This window comes from Choristoneura fumiferana, chromosome Z (assembly GCF_025370935.1).
Source record: "Choristoneura fumiferana chromosome Z, NRCan_CFum_1, whole genome shotgun sequence".
Lineage (NCBI taxonomy): Eukaryota > Metazoa > Arthropoda > Insecta > Lepidoptera > Tortricidae > Choristoneura > Choristoneura fumiferana.
Genome location: NC_133472.1, coordinates 4,775,656 through 4,790,396, shown reverse-complemented (window position 1 = coordinate 4,790,396; position 14,741 = coordinate 4,775,656). Strand labels below are relative to the sequence as shown.

The 14,741-nt window shown below is 39.8% G+C and overlaps 1 protein-coding gene across 1 annotated transcript; it reads right to left on the bottom strand.

The window, feature by feature from the left end:
- Window positions 1-5,823: 5,823 nt before the first annotated feature.
- Window positions 5,824-10,381, bottom strand: LOC141438216 (uncharacterized). The gene is made up of 2 exons (XM_074102006.1): window positions 9,715-10,381; window positions 5,824-6,236 (listed from the first exon to the last, which is right to left on the bottom strand). Exons 1-2 carry the CDS (start codon window positions 10,238-10,240, stop codon window positions 6,217-6,219), a joined length of 546 nt encoding a protein of 181 aa, XP_073958107.1. The 5' UTR covers window positions 10,241-10,381; the 3' UTR covers window positions 5,824-6,216.
- Between the last annotated feature and the right edge of the window lie 4,360 nt (window positions 10,382-14,741).

Genomic DNA, 14,741 nt, shown 5'->3' with positions numbered 1-14,741 from the left:
ATTTTATCTGGTGTATCGGACCTGGAATTTTATCTATCGTCTAAAAAAACTCACTCTTATCTTCTGACTCTGTTTGGATATTATTCATACTCCCGGTTCTAATGATTTCCGCATGCGAAGTCACGGGTTAAGCTTAGTATATTTATAATGAAACGACAATCGCACAATAAAATTGTATTCCAGTTAAAGGATTTTTTCTTAGCAATTGTAACCACTTAAGTCCAAATCCGGATATTCAATGAAATGTCTGACTTCTTTCATTCGTGTTTATTGAACGTACCTAACGCTGGCCATCAGTACAGTCTATGGGCTGTCGTATTTTTGTATAATGAACAGCCCTGTCATTGTCTCCTATGAGGTTTTCTCGGGGCTTTGTCATGTTTTAGAATTTGCTTTTAATAAACTTATTTACATTCGTAGTTTCCTGACCTTCTAATAGTTTTAAATAAATTATGGCTTTGAAAGAGAAATATTTACAGAGGGTAAGTAAATAAATAACCCTCCTTCTTCGCAGTCGGGTAAATACATGTAGGTCTTTAAATTTTGTCGAGCAAAAAATGTGACACAAGCGAATTTTATTTATAAAATATCTATTTATTGATTGCTGATTTGCGAACACTTCGTGAGATGCATTACTATTTTTTATTTATTTTTATTCTTATTCTTATCCATTCTTACCATGTCACGAATAAATGATTTCTTTGTTTCATTCTTTACTCTATTTTTCCCCAATTATATTACCTTGGCATGTCACATGAATATTTCAACATGTTTTATTCGGAGTTTCATCACTAAAATGCTTGTATAGAGTTTGTAATTAGTAGAGTATTTACGAAAATAACGCTTCGCACGCAGCAGTCTAACAGTGAATACAAATTATGTAAATTTGCAAAAAATCCGGTGAGAATTCTCGAAACCGTGGACTTTATTAAGGTTGTGTAAAAAACAACCGCACCAAATTTGATGTACCTATCTAATCCTAGTGGTTGAAGTTTGAGATTTATCCTGATTTCGTGAAAAGAAAATAAAAATGCGTGTGTCCATCCAAATCCGTAAAACCCTTCAAAACGTAAAAGACTAACGAACGAACACACACACATATCACAAACTTTCACATTTATAATAATGGTATCCATTGATTACATTTTTCAACGGATAAATGTGATGCCGTCTCTGTTTGTTTTATTCGAATAGACGGAGACGGCATCACATTTATCCGTCAAATAAAATGAATCAATGGGTGGTGAAACCATGGTGAATGCCCCTAACTCTTTTAAATTGCGGGTTAAAATGATATTTGATAATCAATCTTGATTTCGTTGCTACGTATACCCCGAAAACTTATTTTTTGTACTTAAATTTCAGCCATTTTCCAAAACGCCATAAAATATTAACCGCATGTGACATATACATATTATATTTCATGGGCCAGTAATAACACAGCGCGGTCGCCTCTAATTCTGCAAATCTCACCCGGGGCTAAACGGGGGCCGAAATTCGAGCGAATCGAACCGTTTGCTCGACAAAAATTTGAAGGCTTTAATTTACCCGGATGTTAATTCGTGCGCGACCGATTCAAAGGCACTGTCGCCCATTATTAAAAGCGTAAATTGTCAGGCAGATGTAGCGAACGACTTCGGTAGCGTCCCGCCTGTTTTAAAACGCAATGAAAATTACCGTACTCGGTTTGGGCCTTTGGCAATTTTGCCGGAACACAGCCGGTTAATTGATGATTGGTTAGTTTTAGTTAAAAGCGGTGCGATAATGTTTGTGTTGCAATTATGCTTTCATTAGGATCTAATTTTTAGGGCTCCCTACCCTAGCCAGCGAAAACGGAACCCTTGTAGGATCATTTTTGTTGTCCATCCGTCTGTCTGTCAAGATCCTTTTTTTAGAAAACACGTGGAGGTTATCAAGCTGAACTTCAAGTCATCGAAACAGTGAAAAAAATGATAATTCTAAGTCAACGTTATCAAAATAGATTTTATACAAAATGCCGGGGAAGCAAAACCTACAGAGTGCCCACTTCCAGCCCCGGGGAAGCTCCGCGAATAGAAAAGCAGTACGCAAACGTCGCTCCGCTTTAAGGTGCGACCAAACCGCTGCTTAAAATAACGGCGACGGCACGGAATCGCAGTGACGCACCGTACTCGTATCAGCACCGTTTTTATCGCATGCTCTCCACGCCGCCGCTTAAAATACGGAATCGCAGTGACGTGCCGTATGCGCACCGTTTTTAACGCATGCTCTCCACACCGCTGCTTAAAATACGGAATCGCAGTGACGTGTCGTAAACTTCAGGTCTTTACCGAAGAAAAGTCGTGACGTTTGCGTATTTTAAGCAGCGGTGTGGAAAGCATGCAAAAAAAAACAGTGCGCATACGATGCGTCACTGCGATTCCGTATTTTAAGCAGCGGTGTGGAGATCATGCGATAAAAACGGTGCGCATACGGTACCGTCACCGTTTTTTAAGCAGCAGTTTGGTCGCACCTTTACTTTCTCGCTCCGCTCCGCTGTGTAGCGCCTCCGCAAGTCCGCTCCGCGTTCGCAATGTTTTTGAGGTTATTGCCACGACGGCAGTAATTTTTGTTTCACACAGAAGCTACGTCATAGTCTTGTTCATAGATTAATAATGTGTTCAATAAAATACAACACAATAAGTCTTTATTGCAACAAACACATGGTAAGCAAAGTAGTACAGAAAAAACAGGTATTTACATAGATATTTTCTAAGGTAAGCAATGTTGTTCTTCTATTATATTTTTTTCTTTTTCCGTCTTTCGACTGGGACAAAGGTCGACTGGTTCATGCATACGTAGGTATTTAACGTGTTGGCTCCACAAAAACCAGCGTTGCTGTACATTATGTCATACATGCTGAGTAGATTGGTGTCCTGTCCACCACGTAACTTATCATCATCCAGCCTATATACGTTGCTCATTATTGGCCATAGTTCCACAGTGCGGATTGCTTCGAGCACCATTGAATCGCTTCGCATTTTGTGCAGGTCTCACGATGTCCTTCACCGCACTCGTAGAAATTTCAAATGTAACTTATGGAACAAATAAATATTTTTTCTTTCATTCATTACTTTTTCGCTCAGTTCCGCTATCTAGCTCCTCGCCTATGGACAGACACAGTCTGCAACTCCAATTCAGCATTATCCCCTCGCTCCGCTCCATTGCCTCCCTCCGTTCCAATGGACAGGCAACCTAATACTGTGATCTAAACGGAGACGAACTTCGCCTAACCTTGGGACCACAATGGATTAGAATCGGAGCCGACATAGTGCAATGGAGAGTTAGAGGTGGCCTATGTCAAACACCGAACGGAGCATTTTATAACAACATACATAAAAATAGTGCAAGTAAATTACTAGATCGAAATAAAAGGGCTTTATTATTAAACGAGACGAAACAGTACACTTCCAAGGGATTCCTTAGCAGTTCCATCAACGCTTTCAGCTTTCTGTTTACAGAGCGGCGCCTCCAGGCAGCGCCAGGGGACTCCACCGTGGTCGGTTTTAATGAGTTCTTTCCATCTCACGGTGAGATAGGATAGCTTACATAAAGGACATTCAGAGGTAATACCAGTTGGACGATTGCTAAATTAGTTTTTTTTTTACTAATTTTTGACAACTTTTTTGTGCCAGTAGTATCTTTATGATGAACTAGAAACAGTAACTTCTCACCCGCGAACATGACATGGACCTCCGCAAAGTACAATGACGACGACGAAGAGTACCTAACACCTGATTCAATAAATTATATTTATTATGATTGAATGCTACCAATCCTGAAAAGAAAAATAAATACATAAAACCATACATAGAATGAAACTGCAATGACAAATGTAAGGGCAGTCGGCAGTTGGCTGTTACGTTGCAGTTGGAATGCAGTCCGTCTGCACTAGCCCTAAGGGCAGTGTCAGTCAGTACACACACACACACACACACACACACACACACACACACACACAGTTTTTGAACTTTTTCCCAGGCATATATATACAGGTGCTTGAGAGGCCATAGGTCAAACCACTAAGCTCCCATGACTAAGATTAGTTAGATTTGAGTTTGACTTGAATTAATTCCCAACTATTTACTTAATAACTGCACCGAAAACCAACTTTTCATAAAACAAAAGCGGAATACTCTATAGATACCGCTCAGTATTGAAAATCCATTTGGCATACCAGACAAAAAATCCATTTCCCTTTTAAGTGCTTTAATGAGTCGCAAAAATTCCACGGGCAGTAATCATTCGCGAAATATTCGGGTGATTGTGCTTAATGATAGGCATTTGTTTATTAATTGATTTCTAAAGTGAGAAACTGTGGGCTTTACCATTTTTCTGATATTTATATACGTTGACGAAATATTTATGTACATAAAAAACGAAATAATATGTTCCCAAAAAGTATCTACCTATAAAGTATGGTAAAATATAGGTACTCGTACATTATGCTATGAACAGCCGTATCTATTAAAAAATAATGTAAGTAGAAGATATACACGGAGTCGGATAATTTGGAACATCTATACATTTTTAATTTTATTTTATTTCTACCTGACTGCTTAAAGGAGGGCTAAGTTTTTCAACCGTATGCATGTATGTATTTTTCATGAATATCCTCTGTAGTCTAAACTGCTGCCTCAACTTCAACTTATAAGGTATCATAAGATTCGTCATAAGTATTAAAGTGACATAGAGTATACCGGGTGAGCCCTGTAACAGGAGTAAAAAATTAAAAAAGCTTCTGCTACTCAAATGGAACTACTTTAGTTCTGCAACTTTCAAAAATTAAGTAATTTTATTAATATGTTTATTCCAAACAAATTAAATGGTATTTTTCAATGTACAGCATCCAAATAGCATAAATATTGCTTGTCCAATTAAACTTTAAACTATAATAAAATAAAAATACAAGTTATTTTCAAAAGTTGTAGAACTAAATTAGCTAAAAATGAAGAGTGGAAGCTGTGGTTTTATTGTTTGCTCCTGTTGCAGAGCCCACCTTGAATACCTATTTATTTAAATATGGCGTCCGCGAAAAAAAAATTGAGGGGGTTAAAAAATGTTGTAGCAGTAAAAGTATAGATGTAGGTAGATAAAGTTTTGCTATCGTATTTTGTCGGAAAATTTGGTAGGTATGTCTTAAAATTCCGAGACTTTACTAATTAATATAGGAAGTCCCAAAATTTAGATTCTGAATTTTATTAATGGTGCAACTTTTTTTATCGTAACATTATGGTTGATTATACGGCTTAGGATTAAAAAAATTACATACTTAGTTAATCCTGGGTTGACAGTTCTGCACATTTTGACCTTACTTAACACTGGGTAAGTTCACTCGTCTTAAGCAAGAAATTTCTTGAAAGAAATCAAAAAGTGGTCCTGAAATGGTCTTATTTAATGAAATAAATAGTATTGATCGGCTAATTAACTTAGAAAAGTTTAATTACCCCTTTGTAATTTTAAAAATACCCCACAGCAGAACCGATAAAAGCACTAAATAGGGATAAAATTACACCGGTTAATGTGTTCAATATTCAAAAGTGGAACCGATTTTTAAATAAATATCATGGACACTTGACACCAATTACACCGCCGCACATAATGTCTAACTAGTGAGTAGAGGTATCCTGCCGTGTCACCAAGTAACATAGTTTTAGTGCTAGTTCTAGTCTTAGTTTTAGGTTACTTTTGGAAAAATAAACCTTTATTTCTTTCTTCAATTGACCTAGTCCCAAACTAAGCAAAGCTTGTACTATGGATACTAGGCAACGGATAAATATACTTATATAGATGACGGCGACTGCGATAAGTTAACGACAACTTCGTCGTCATCAGGGTTTAGTGGTATGGGGTCCATGGCGTAGGTACTCGAGAAATACTCAGGATGGTAACTTTGGATATGGATGGTTTATTACAACACAAACGTAAGTATTACAATGAGATTATAATTTGAATTTAAATTATAACGGTCGGTCGACGAACTGACAGATTCGTTAGGTAGGTGCTGTCAGCGCAACAGTCTAGGCAAGAATGCCCACTGCCCGCCCGAGTCCCCACTCAACGACTCTGTCCACGTGATCTGTCACCGGCAGTGACGTCACGGCCGTTCGCCTCCGCTATAACTTCTACCACAATAATCAAATGAGAGACTATAATCGTTTTAATTATCGCTAATCACGACACGGCCAAACTGACTGATCATACGTCCTCGTATGTACCTGTAACAATACAAGGAAGCGTAGAGTTAACTGTATCGTAGGCTCGGCCTACCTGACTTCAATAAACTTCTATCACAAAAATGTCTCATGTCTAGGTACCTTTACAAATCAACTTCAAAATAAACAATCAACACCAAACATCAAGACTTTCATTTCACTAGTGACCACTGTCACCCGGGGCTATACCACACCATGTGATTAGCCCAATCAACAACATCATACATAGAGTCGTCAACAACGACTCACGGGCCACTCCAAGTCAGCCATACAACATCATAGTCTCATCGAGACCCGGGCCCCCGCCGCAGCACCGGCCGCGCACCGCGCTCTGAACGACCGCAAGGCCGCAGTTACGACTACGACCAGTACATACGGTGCAGCCAAATAAATCAGGATGTTTGAGTTTCACAATTACTTGAACTTGCAGAAGGCTCTACAACCTCCTCCTCATCATCACTCACGTGTTCTAACTCTACAGGTACCTGACCTAGAGGCATTTTTCTAATTCGGTCATGAGCGTACTTGTATACTCTATTTCCTGTCAAAGCTTTTAAAGTATAGCGATCACCATCAAGCAACTCTACAATTTTGAAAGGACCTTTGTATTTAGGATCCAGCTTAGTCTGGTTCCTTTCCTCGTTCTTGATGAGAACAAGATCACCCACAGCAAATCGTACTACTTTTGCTTTATTTTTATCGAATCGGCCCTTTTCGTAAATGGCGCTTTTCTCAATATTTTGTACGGCTTGTTCTCTAATTTCAGCTAAGTCAACCACAGTTTCATCGTCATCAATAGTCATAAGATTCAGTGGCCTAGCCACTTTGCCTATTAACAGTTCTAAGGGACTGGCTTTGGTTACGCGATTCACTGTACAATTTAACGCCAACTGAACGTCCTCTAACGCATCCTGCCACGATCTGTCAGAAGTCTCTACCGACGTGAACAAATTTTTCAATGTTCCCATCACCCGCTCTACCTGCCCGTTCGCGCGGCTAGAGCCAGTAGCAATTAAGTGTAAGGCGATACCGTGAGACTCACAAAACTCTTTATAATCCCTACTGGCGAACGAACGACCCTGATCCGCAATAACACGACTAGGTTTTCCGAAAAGAGAAATAGCTTGCTTTAGAGCCTTTATCGCGTTTTGAGAGTCAAGCCGTAGAGTGTGGTACAACAAAGCATACTTTGTAAAGGCATCAACCATTACAATAACATACTCCTTCAAGTCGCTCTTACCACTGAGCTTCCCTGAAATATCTACGTGCACAGTATGCCATGGAGTACTGACTTTAGGTATTGGGTGCAACTCTGCTTGCACTTTTCCTGAAGCGGACTTTGAAATTTTACAGGTAATGCAACCGTCAACAAATTTACGAACGTATTTAGCCATGTGCTCGAACCAATAGTGTTCGTAAATCTTTTCTAATGTCTTTTCAGTACCCAAATGCATCACCGCTTCGTGCACATGGTTAACTACGGACCAACGAAAAGCTCGTGGAACGATCGGCAAACATCGAGTACGATTATTTTTCTGAACCTTACGATACAAAAGACCGGACCTTAACTCGTACGTCTTCGCGACATCTGAAGGTAGTTCTTTGTTCTTTAACTTAATGACTATAGCCTGAATTTCCGTATCACGAATTTGTTCCGCTAAAAGCCAATTTTCCGACAAAGTAGCTATATCAACGCGTTTCTGCTCTACTTTTTGAACCGTCACTTTATTAACTTCCGGTAATAGATTTCGCGATAAAAAGTCCACATGACTCATCCGCCTACCCTCACGATATACAATATCGAAATCGTAAGCCTGAAGGTAAGCCCACCAGCGGTGAACTCGCGGGGTTAAATCGATTTTCTTTCGAGAGGCCTGTAAAGAGTTACAGTCTGTAACGACAGTGAACTTAAGCCCCTGAAGGTAATGTCGGAAATGTTTTACAGCATTAACTACCGCCAACGTTTCCAGTTCGTACGAATGGTACTTAGATTCCGCATTCGACGTTCGCTTACTAAAATACTCCACGACGTGCATCCTACCATCGACGTTCTGGAAAAGTATCGCGCCGTACCCATCCGCACTCGCGTCAGTGTGTAGTTCGACTGGATATTCGGGGTTAAATATCATAAGGACCGGTTTGTTTGTGATTATGGAGATGATTTTTTGTCTAATTTCTTCGTGCTCGGGTTGCCACTCGAATCGCGTGTAAGTCGTTAATTTAAACAACGGGGCCATAATTCGAGAAAAATTCGCAACGAACTTACGAAAATAAGAAGCGAGGCCATTAAATTGCCTAAGCTGATGCACATTTTCGGGAGGGGGTAGCTTAGTCAAGGCTTCGACTTTTCTTGGGTTTGGTCGTACTTCACCCGCGGTGATCTCGTAACCCAGGAATTCAACACGACGTTTTAGGAAAGAACACTTTGAAAAGTTCAGAGAAAAGCCAGCCTTAGTGAGAGCTTCTAGCACCTCACGCAAGCGCTGTATTCCCTCCTCCTCATCACGAGAGGGAATCAAGATATCGTCCATGTAGAGAATAGCGTAATTATGTACGAGCTCACCTAACGCATTCGACACGGCACGTTGGAAAACGCTCGGGGCGTTACGAAGACCAAACGGCATAGTGAGATATTCGAACTGCCCATCGGGCGTTACAAACGCTGTCCGTTCGATGCTTTCCGGATTTACGGGAATCTGATTAAACCCACTAGCACAATCTAAGCAGGTGTAATATCGCGCACCGGATAACCTCGCGATCTGGTCAGAGATTAACGGTAAAGGGAATCTATCAGGCACTGTGTTAGCATTTAATTCGCGGTAATCGACGCACATACGATCACTACCGTCACGCTTTTTCACTAAAAGAATCGGGCTAGCGAATGGGGAACTACTCGGCCTAATTATTCCGGCTTGCATCAACTCACTGATTTTACCACGTACTACTTGCCTTTCGTCTGGACTAAGACGATATGGACGCCGCTGTACTGTGCGGTTCGGATCAATCAATCGGATATTCAACGCACCTGTTGTTACGCGAGTTTTAGGTAAACCGTCCGTAAAAGAATTTGAATATTCTTCTAATAGCGAAACTAAAGTTTGTTTATTTTCGCACGTCACATCTGTGTTAACGCTATCAAAATCTAACGCGGGTAAATCACAAAAATCAACTCGTTTACATTTTGTAATTTGGAGGGTAGACTCCGACAAGCATACCGTCAAACCGAGTGATAAAATTTCGCGACCTAACATAACGTCATATTTTAAATAACTGTCGGGTAGCACATGAAATAAAACTGACATGTTGTTGTCGTCAACCACCACATCACTTCGAATTTGTTCTTTACTACACACATTCGAATTTCCAATGCCAGTAATTTGTACAGTGAAATGCGACCGTATACCCGTGAATTTAGATGCTAGGCTTTGCTTAATTAGAGAACACTCGGCACCGGAATCAAAACAAAATGAGTACGACTCACCGGAGTGCTGAAGTGTTCCACACGCGCCGCGTATCTCGCAGGTATCCACGCGTCGCTGCTGCTGCGCTGCGCCCGCGCTGCCGGCACCGCCACCGCTGCCACTGGAACCGGTCTTCGTGCAGTGTGATGCGATGTGCCCCTTTTCTCCGCAGCGGAAACAGATTACTTGCTTCTTGACCTCCGTTTTCATGCTGCTTACATTGACAGTGTTCTGTGTTGTTGTTGGAAACGTGGTAGTAGGTTTGAAGTTTGTCATTTTCCTTTGACGACAATCGATAGCTTTGTGACCCAACTTGCCACAATGATGACACTTGAATGACCCCGATGTACTGTACTTAAAGCGCTTAATATCGGGTGCGCTGTCGTTGTCGGAGTGCTTGCGTTTCATGCTCGAAAATGACTTCAGTTCTTTGAGTAGCTGGTTTCTCGATTTCAGCTCGGTGGTGTGAGCTAGACGATGGACGCGCATATCGAACTGCGATGTATGTGCGAGTACATAGGATATGGCAATCTCCTCGGCACTCATGTCCTTCCAACGGGTTGATACTGACGAAAGTAAGCGACTTGCATAGGCGGCAAGGCACTCGCCGTCCTTTGGACGTCCGTTGTTAATTCCGATTAGGGTAGCCGCGGCAGTCTCCGCGCCAGCATACCGGGATAAAAACAGGTCTTTGAAATACGGCCAGGTTATGCCCACGTGTGAAACTTGGGAAAGCCACGTGGATGCGCTGCCACGTAACGCCTTGCTGAGTGCGATGATCAAGGCGCCTCCTTCAAGGGGTTTCTCTGCCAGGCAAATATCGACTGTCGAGCACCAAGCACGTGCGTCCGCGTCGACGACATCAGGGTTGAATTCCGGCAGCGTTATCTTCGTCGCAGTCGTTCCACTCACAGCTTGAATTAGTTGCAGCATGGTGCGGTTCTGCAGCTCGAACATGGCTTGCCAGTGATCTTCTCGTTGACTTTGGTGGCTCACCGAAGGTTGTTCTCGAGTGAATCCCACTTCTGATGACGGCGACTGCGATAAGTTAACGACAACTTCGTCGTCATCAGGGTTTAGTGGTATGGGGTCCATGGCGTAGGTACTCGAGAAATACTCAGGATGGTAACTTTGGATATGGATGGTTTATTACAACACAAACGTAAGTATTACAATGAGATTATAATTTGAATTTAAATTATAACGGTCGGTCGACGAACCGACAGATTCGTTAGGTAGGTGCTGACAGCGCAACAGTCTAGGCAAGAATGCCCACTGCCCGCCCGAGTCCCCACTCAACGACTCTGTCCACGTGATCTGTCACCGGCAGTGACGTCACGGCCGTTCGCCTCCGCTATAACTTCTACCACAATAATCAAATGAGAGACTATAATCGTTTTAATTATCGCTAATCACGACATAGATAAATATATACTAAAATACATATTAAACATCCAAGACCCGAGAACAAAAATTCGTATTATTCATACTAATATCGGGACCTCAAGCTCCGTAGTCAGGTTCTCTAACCACTTCGCCATCCGGTCGTCAAACATACCTTAAAACCGCCGCGAAGAAATACACTTTCACGTAAAAATATCCGCAATGAAATCCGCCCATCCGTTTGAGAGCTGACTGACATTACAGTGACGTCAAACTTATAACACCCCTCTTTTTGCGTCGGTGGTTGAAAAGTGATCTATTTATTTTTGACCGTCAATAGCAATATTTAGATCACGTTGTCCGTTATCTCGTTGACTCTCAAATTTTGTTCCAAAGTCCTTGAACTGTTCAACATTTTATAAGTTATCACGAGAACCACTCAGATCATCCTCAGTAAACTTTGAAATCCCCCAAATAAGTAGCACAAGGTTCCATGATACTTTTTCACTGTGTTTAGAATTGGTCTTTTACACGGGTCTTTTATACATTTGAAATAAAGTGTCTTCCTGAGTGTTATTATAATTTAACGTGGAATTTCGTTGTAAATTTTCCATGTTTAGTAAGATCGATGTTTAGACCAGAAGCAGCTGTTACCCGTGACTCTGTCCGCGTAGAATTCGTTTATCGCTATCCCGCGGGAAATATTCAATTTTCCGGGATAATAACTATCCTATATTCTTCCCCGATCTTCAAACTATCTGTATACCGAATTTAATCTAAATCGGTACAGCGAAAAAGGTAACAAACAAACGAACAGACTTACAAACTTTCGCATTTTCAATATTGGTGGGATGGGAGATTCTCTAGTTAACAGGGTGATGCGATTTAACGAAAGTGTAGTAGCTAGCTGAAGCCAACAATAAATTGTTTTTGTTAGAAATTTTATTTATTAAAGGTTTTTGCTAACTGTACGTGCACTGGCATCGTATCTAAGTAATCCTACCGATCGCTAAAACTGGATAATGTGGTAAAAAAGTTTTTTTTTTTCAGTCTCTTTATGAATAAATAAATAATAGTGACCTGTGTGCTACGAATAGCCTGTGTGTTTTATTATGTCTAACTAATATTTTATATTTAGAAATAAACAATTGTGGCACTACCATATCAGGGTTATAATGTTGTAAGAACTAGAAAAAACTCTTCTGTATTTTACGTTTTTCCCAAATAAATGTATACTGTATTATATTGTATTCAAAATGACGCAGTTTGAATGATCTCTTAATAATGTTAAGGCCTATTGGGAACGCCTAAAACGTTTTCGCACGTACGTACATTTTCCGGGTTATTCAGGGTTAACAGGGTTCCGTGGTGAAACAACGCTGACAGAGCCTTACTCGATTAATAACAATTGTACGGTCAAAGAAACTGAAACGTGTATCATTGGTTGGATTGGGATGGGACTTTTTCAAATTAAGATGGTCTATTTACAGATATTACATTATATATATATTATGTATATATAATGTAATGTATATGTAATGTGTGTGTAATGTATATATATATATATATATATATATATATATATATATATATATATATATATATATATATGTGTGTGTAATGTATATATCTATACTGTATTATATTGTATTCAAAATGACGCAGTTTGAATGATCTCTTAAATAATGTTAAGGCCTATTGGGAACGCCTAAAACGTTTTCGCACGTACGTACATTTTCCGGGTTATCAGGTTAACAGGGTTCCGTGGTGAAACAACGCTGACAGAGCCTTACTCGATTAATAACAATTGTACGGTCAAAGAAACTGAAACGTGTATCATTGGTTGGATTGGATGGGACTTTTTCAAATTAAGATGGTCTATTTACAGATATTACATTATATATATTATGTATATATAATGTAATGTATATGTAATGTGTGGTGTAATGTATATATATATATATATAATATATATATATATATATATCTAATGCCTTTCGTTATTAAAAAAAAAATATTCGTGTGTTTTGCTTAGCTAGTAATTCTACTTGATTTTTAACTCTACACTCGTAATTTGTACCTAATTTTCAGTCAGTCTTCGTCGTTTTAGAAGAAAATCAAACTGACAGCAAAATGGCGATCATAAAATTATCTAAATAGTTTGCAACCTCGCTAAAACATTTAATCGGCGTATGCATTTGTAACATTTAGACTGGGCACAAAAAAATGCATTTAAAAATACGGACATAAACATAACCTGATTTAAAGTTAAAGCATAGTGTAATCGATTCTACTCTCGATTCAGAGCAAACTACTTTCTGGTTTTTAGTTATTTAATTAACACCTTGTGCAGTATTTAATTGAAGGGGAAGTTTCTAGTTCCTTTGACTGTACGGTGGCGGACCCTTATGTGTGCCAGACCGACTCGCACTTGGCCAGTTTTTTCCGTATTTGATAAGCTTAATGCGAAGTTCTGAACACATTAAGATTACATGCACGTAGAATAGCTGCGTATGTAAAATATTTTTATCAGTGCTCGTGATAAATTGCCTGACTTTGGGGATTTTAGACTTTTTTGGGAAAAAGATACCGAGAATTGAGCTCCAACGTGTGGGAGTTTTATAGGGCTTGTTACATGTTTTAAGTTCCGATTTTTATTCTATGCTTCTTTTTCGTAACCTATTGAAGGCTTCCCCCTTCTTTTCGCTACTCGTCTCTGCTGTCACTGACACTATCATTATACAAGGTGATCAATACAAATGGAGAAGTCAATATGGAGAAGTCAGTAACTATGAGAGATAGCGAAATCTGTTCTTAGGAACCATAGCGTTGATTTTATATGTAAAACTTATAAAAATAGCATTAATATTTCCTGACATAGCGCCAGATCGGAAGGTGTGGAGGTCAAGAGGAAAGGGCCTTTGCCCAGCAGTGGGACCATACGTATAGTTATAAAAGAATCTAAGCAACTGCCAGATCTACTGGTTTACTCGAAAGAAACCGCGGGTAGAGGCTCGTAAAGTACGGCAAGGACTTTACTTCTTTAATCGTCATAGTGACATCGCATTAATTAACAAGGAAAATCGTGCGCCATCTAGTGAGACAAAAAACGATAGCCCTCATTGCAAGCAAGACCGTGACGTCATAAAAACCTCATGATACTAACGCCATCTAGCGATATTGCACCTGTCTTTTAGCCCTCATTGTTTTAACACCATGTGTCATTGTCACCCTATTCTGGTGTGGAGGAAGCTACACGCACAGTAAATCCGGCCAAACAACCAATTGCCTCAAAATTGATACTTACTGGCTGTTATCAATGCTATGTTTCAAGTTGTAGCATAGTCTCATGTAGGTAGTACAGTCAACGTCATAAATAAGTGATCACTTTTGTACCATGTCGCTTTCAGTCGTTACTTGATTTCGTATGGCTTTTCAAACATGACGTTAAAGTGATAGGGTACAAAATTGATCACTTATTTATGACGTTGACTGAACCTAATTTTAGTGGCCACTCGCTCAGAATAACTGGCAGTTTTAATAGAACCAGATGAAAAAAAAAGGTTTGCTTTTGTTAGGTAACTAGCTTATCAAAGTCCCTTAATACTTATAATCAACGGCATAACATGTGGACCACTCTACATACAAAATTGTCTTACTGTAT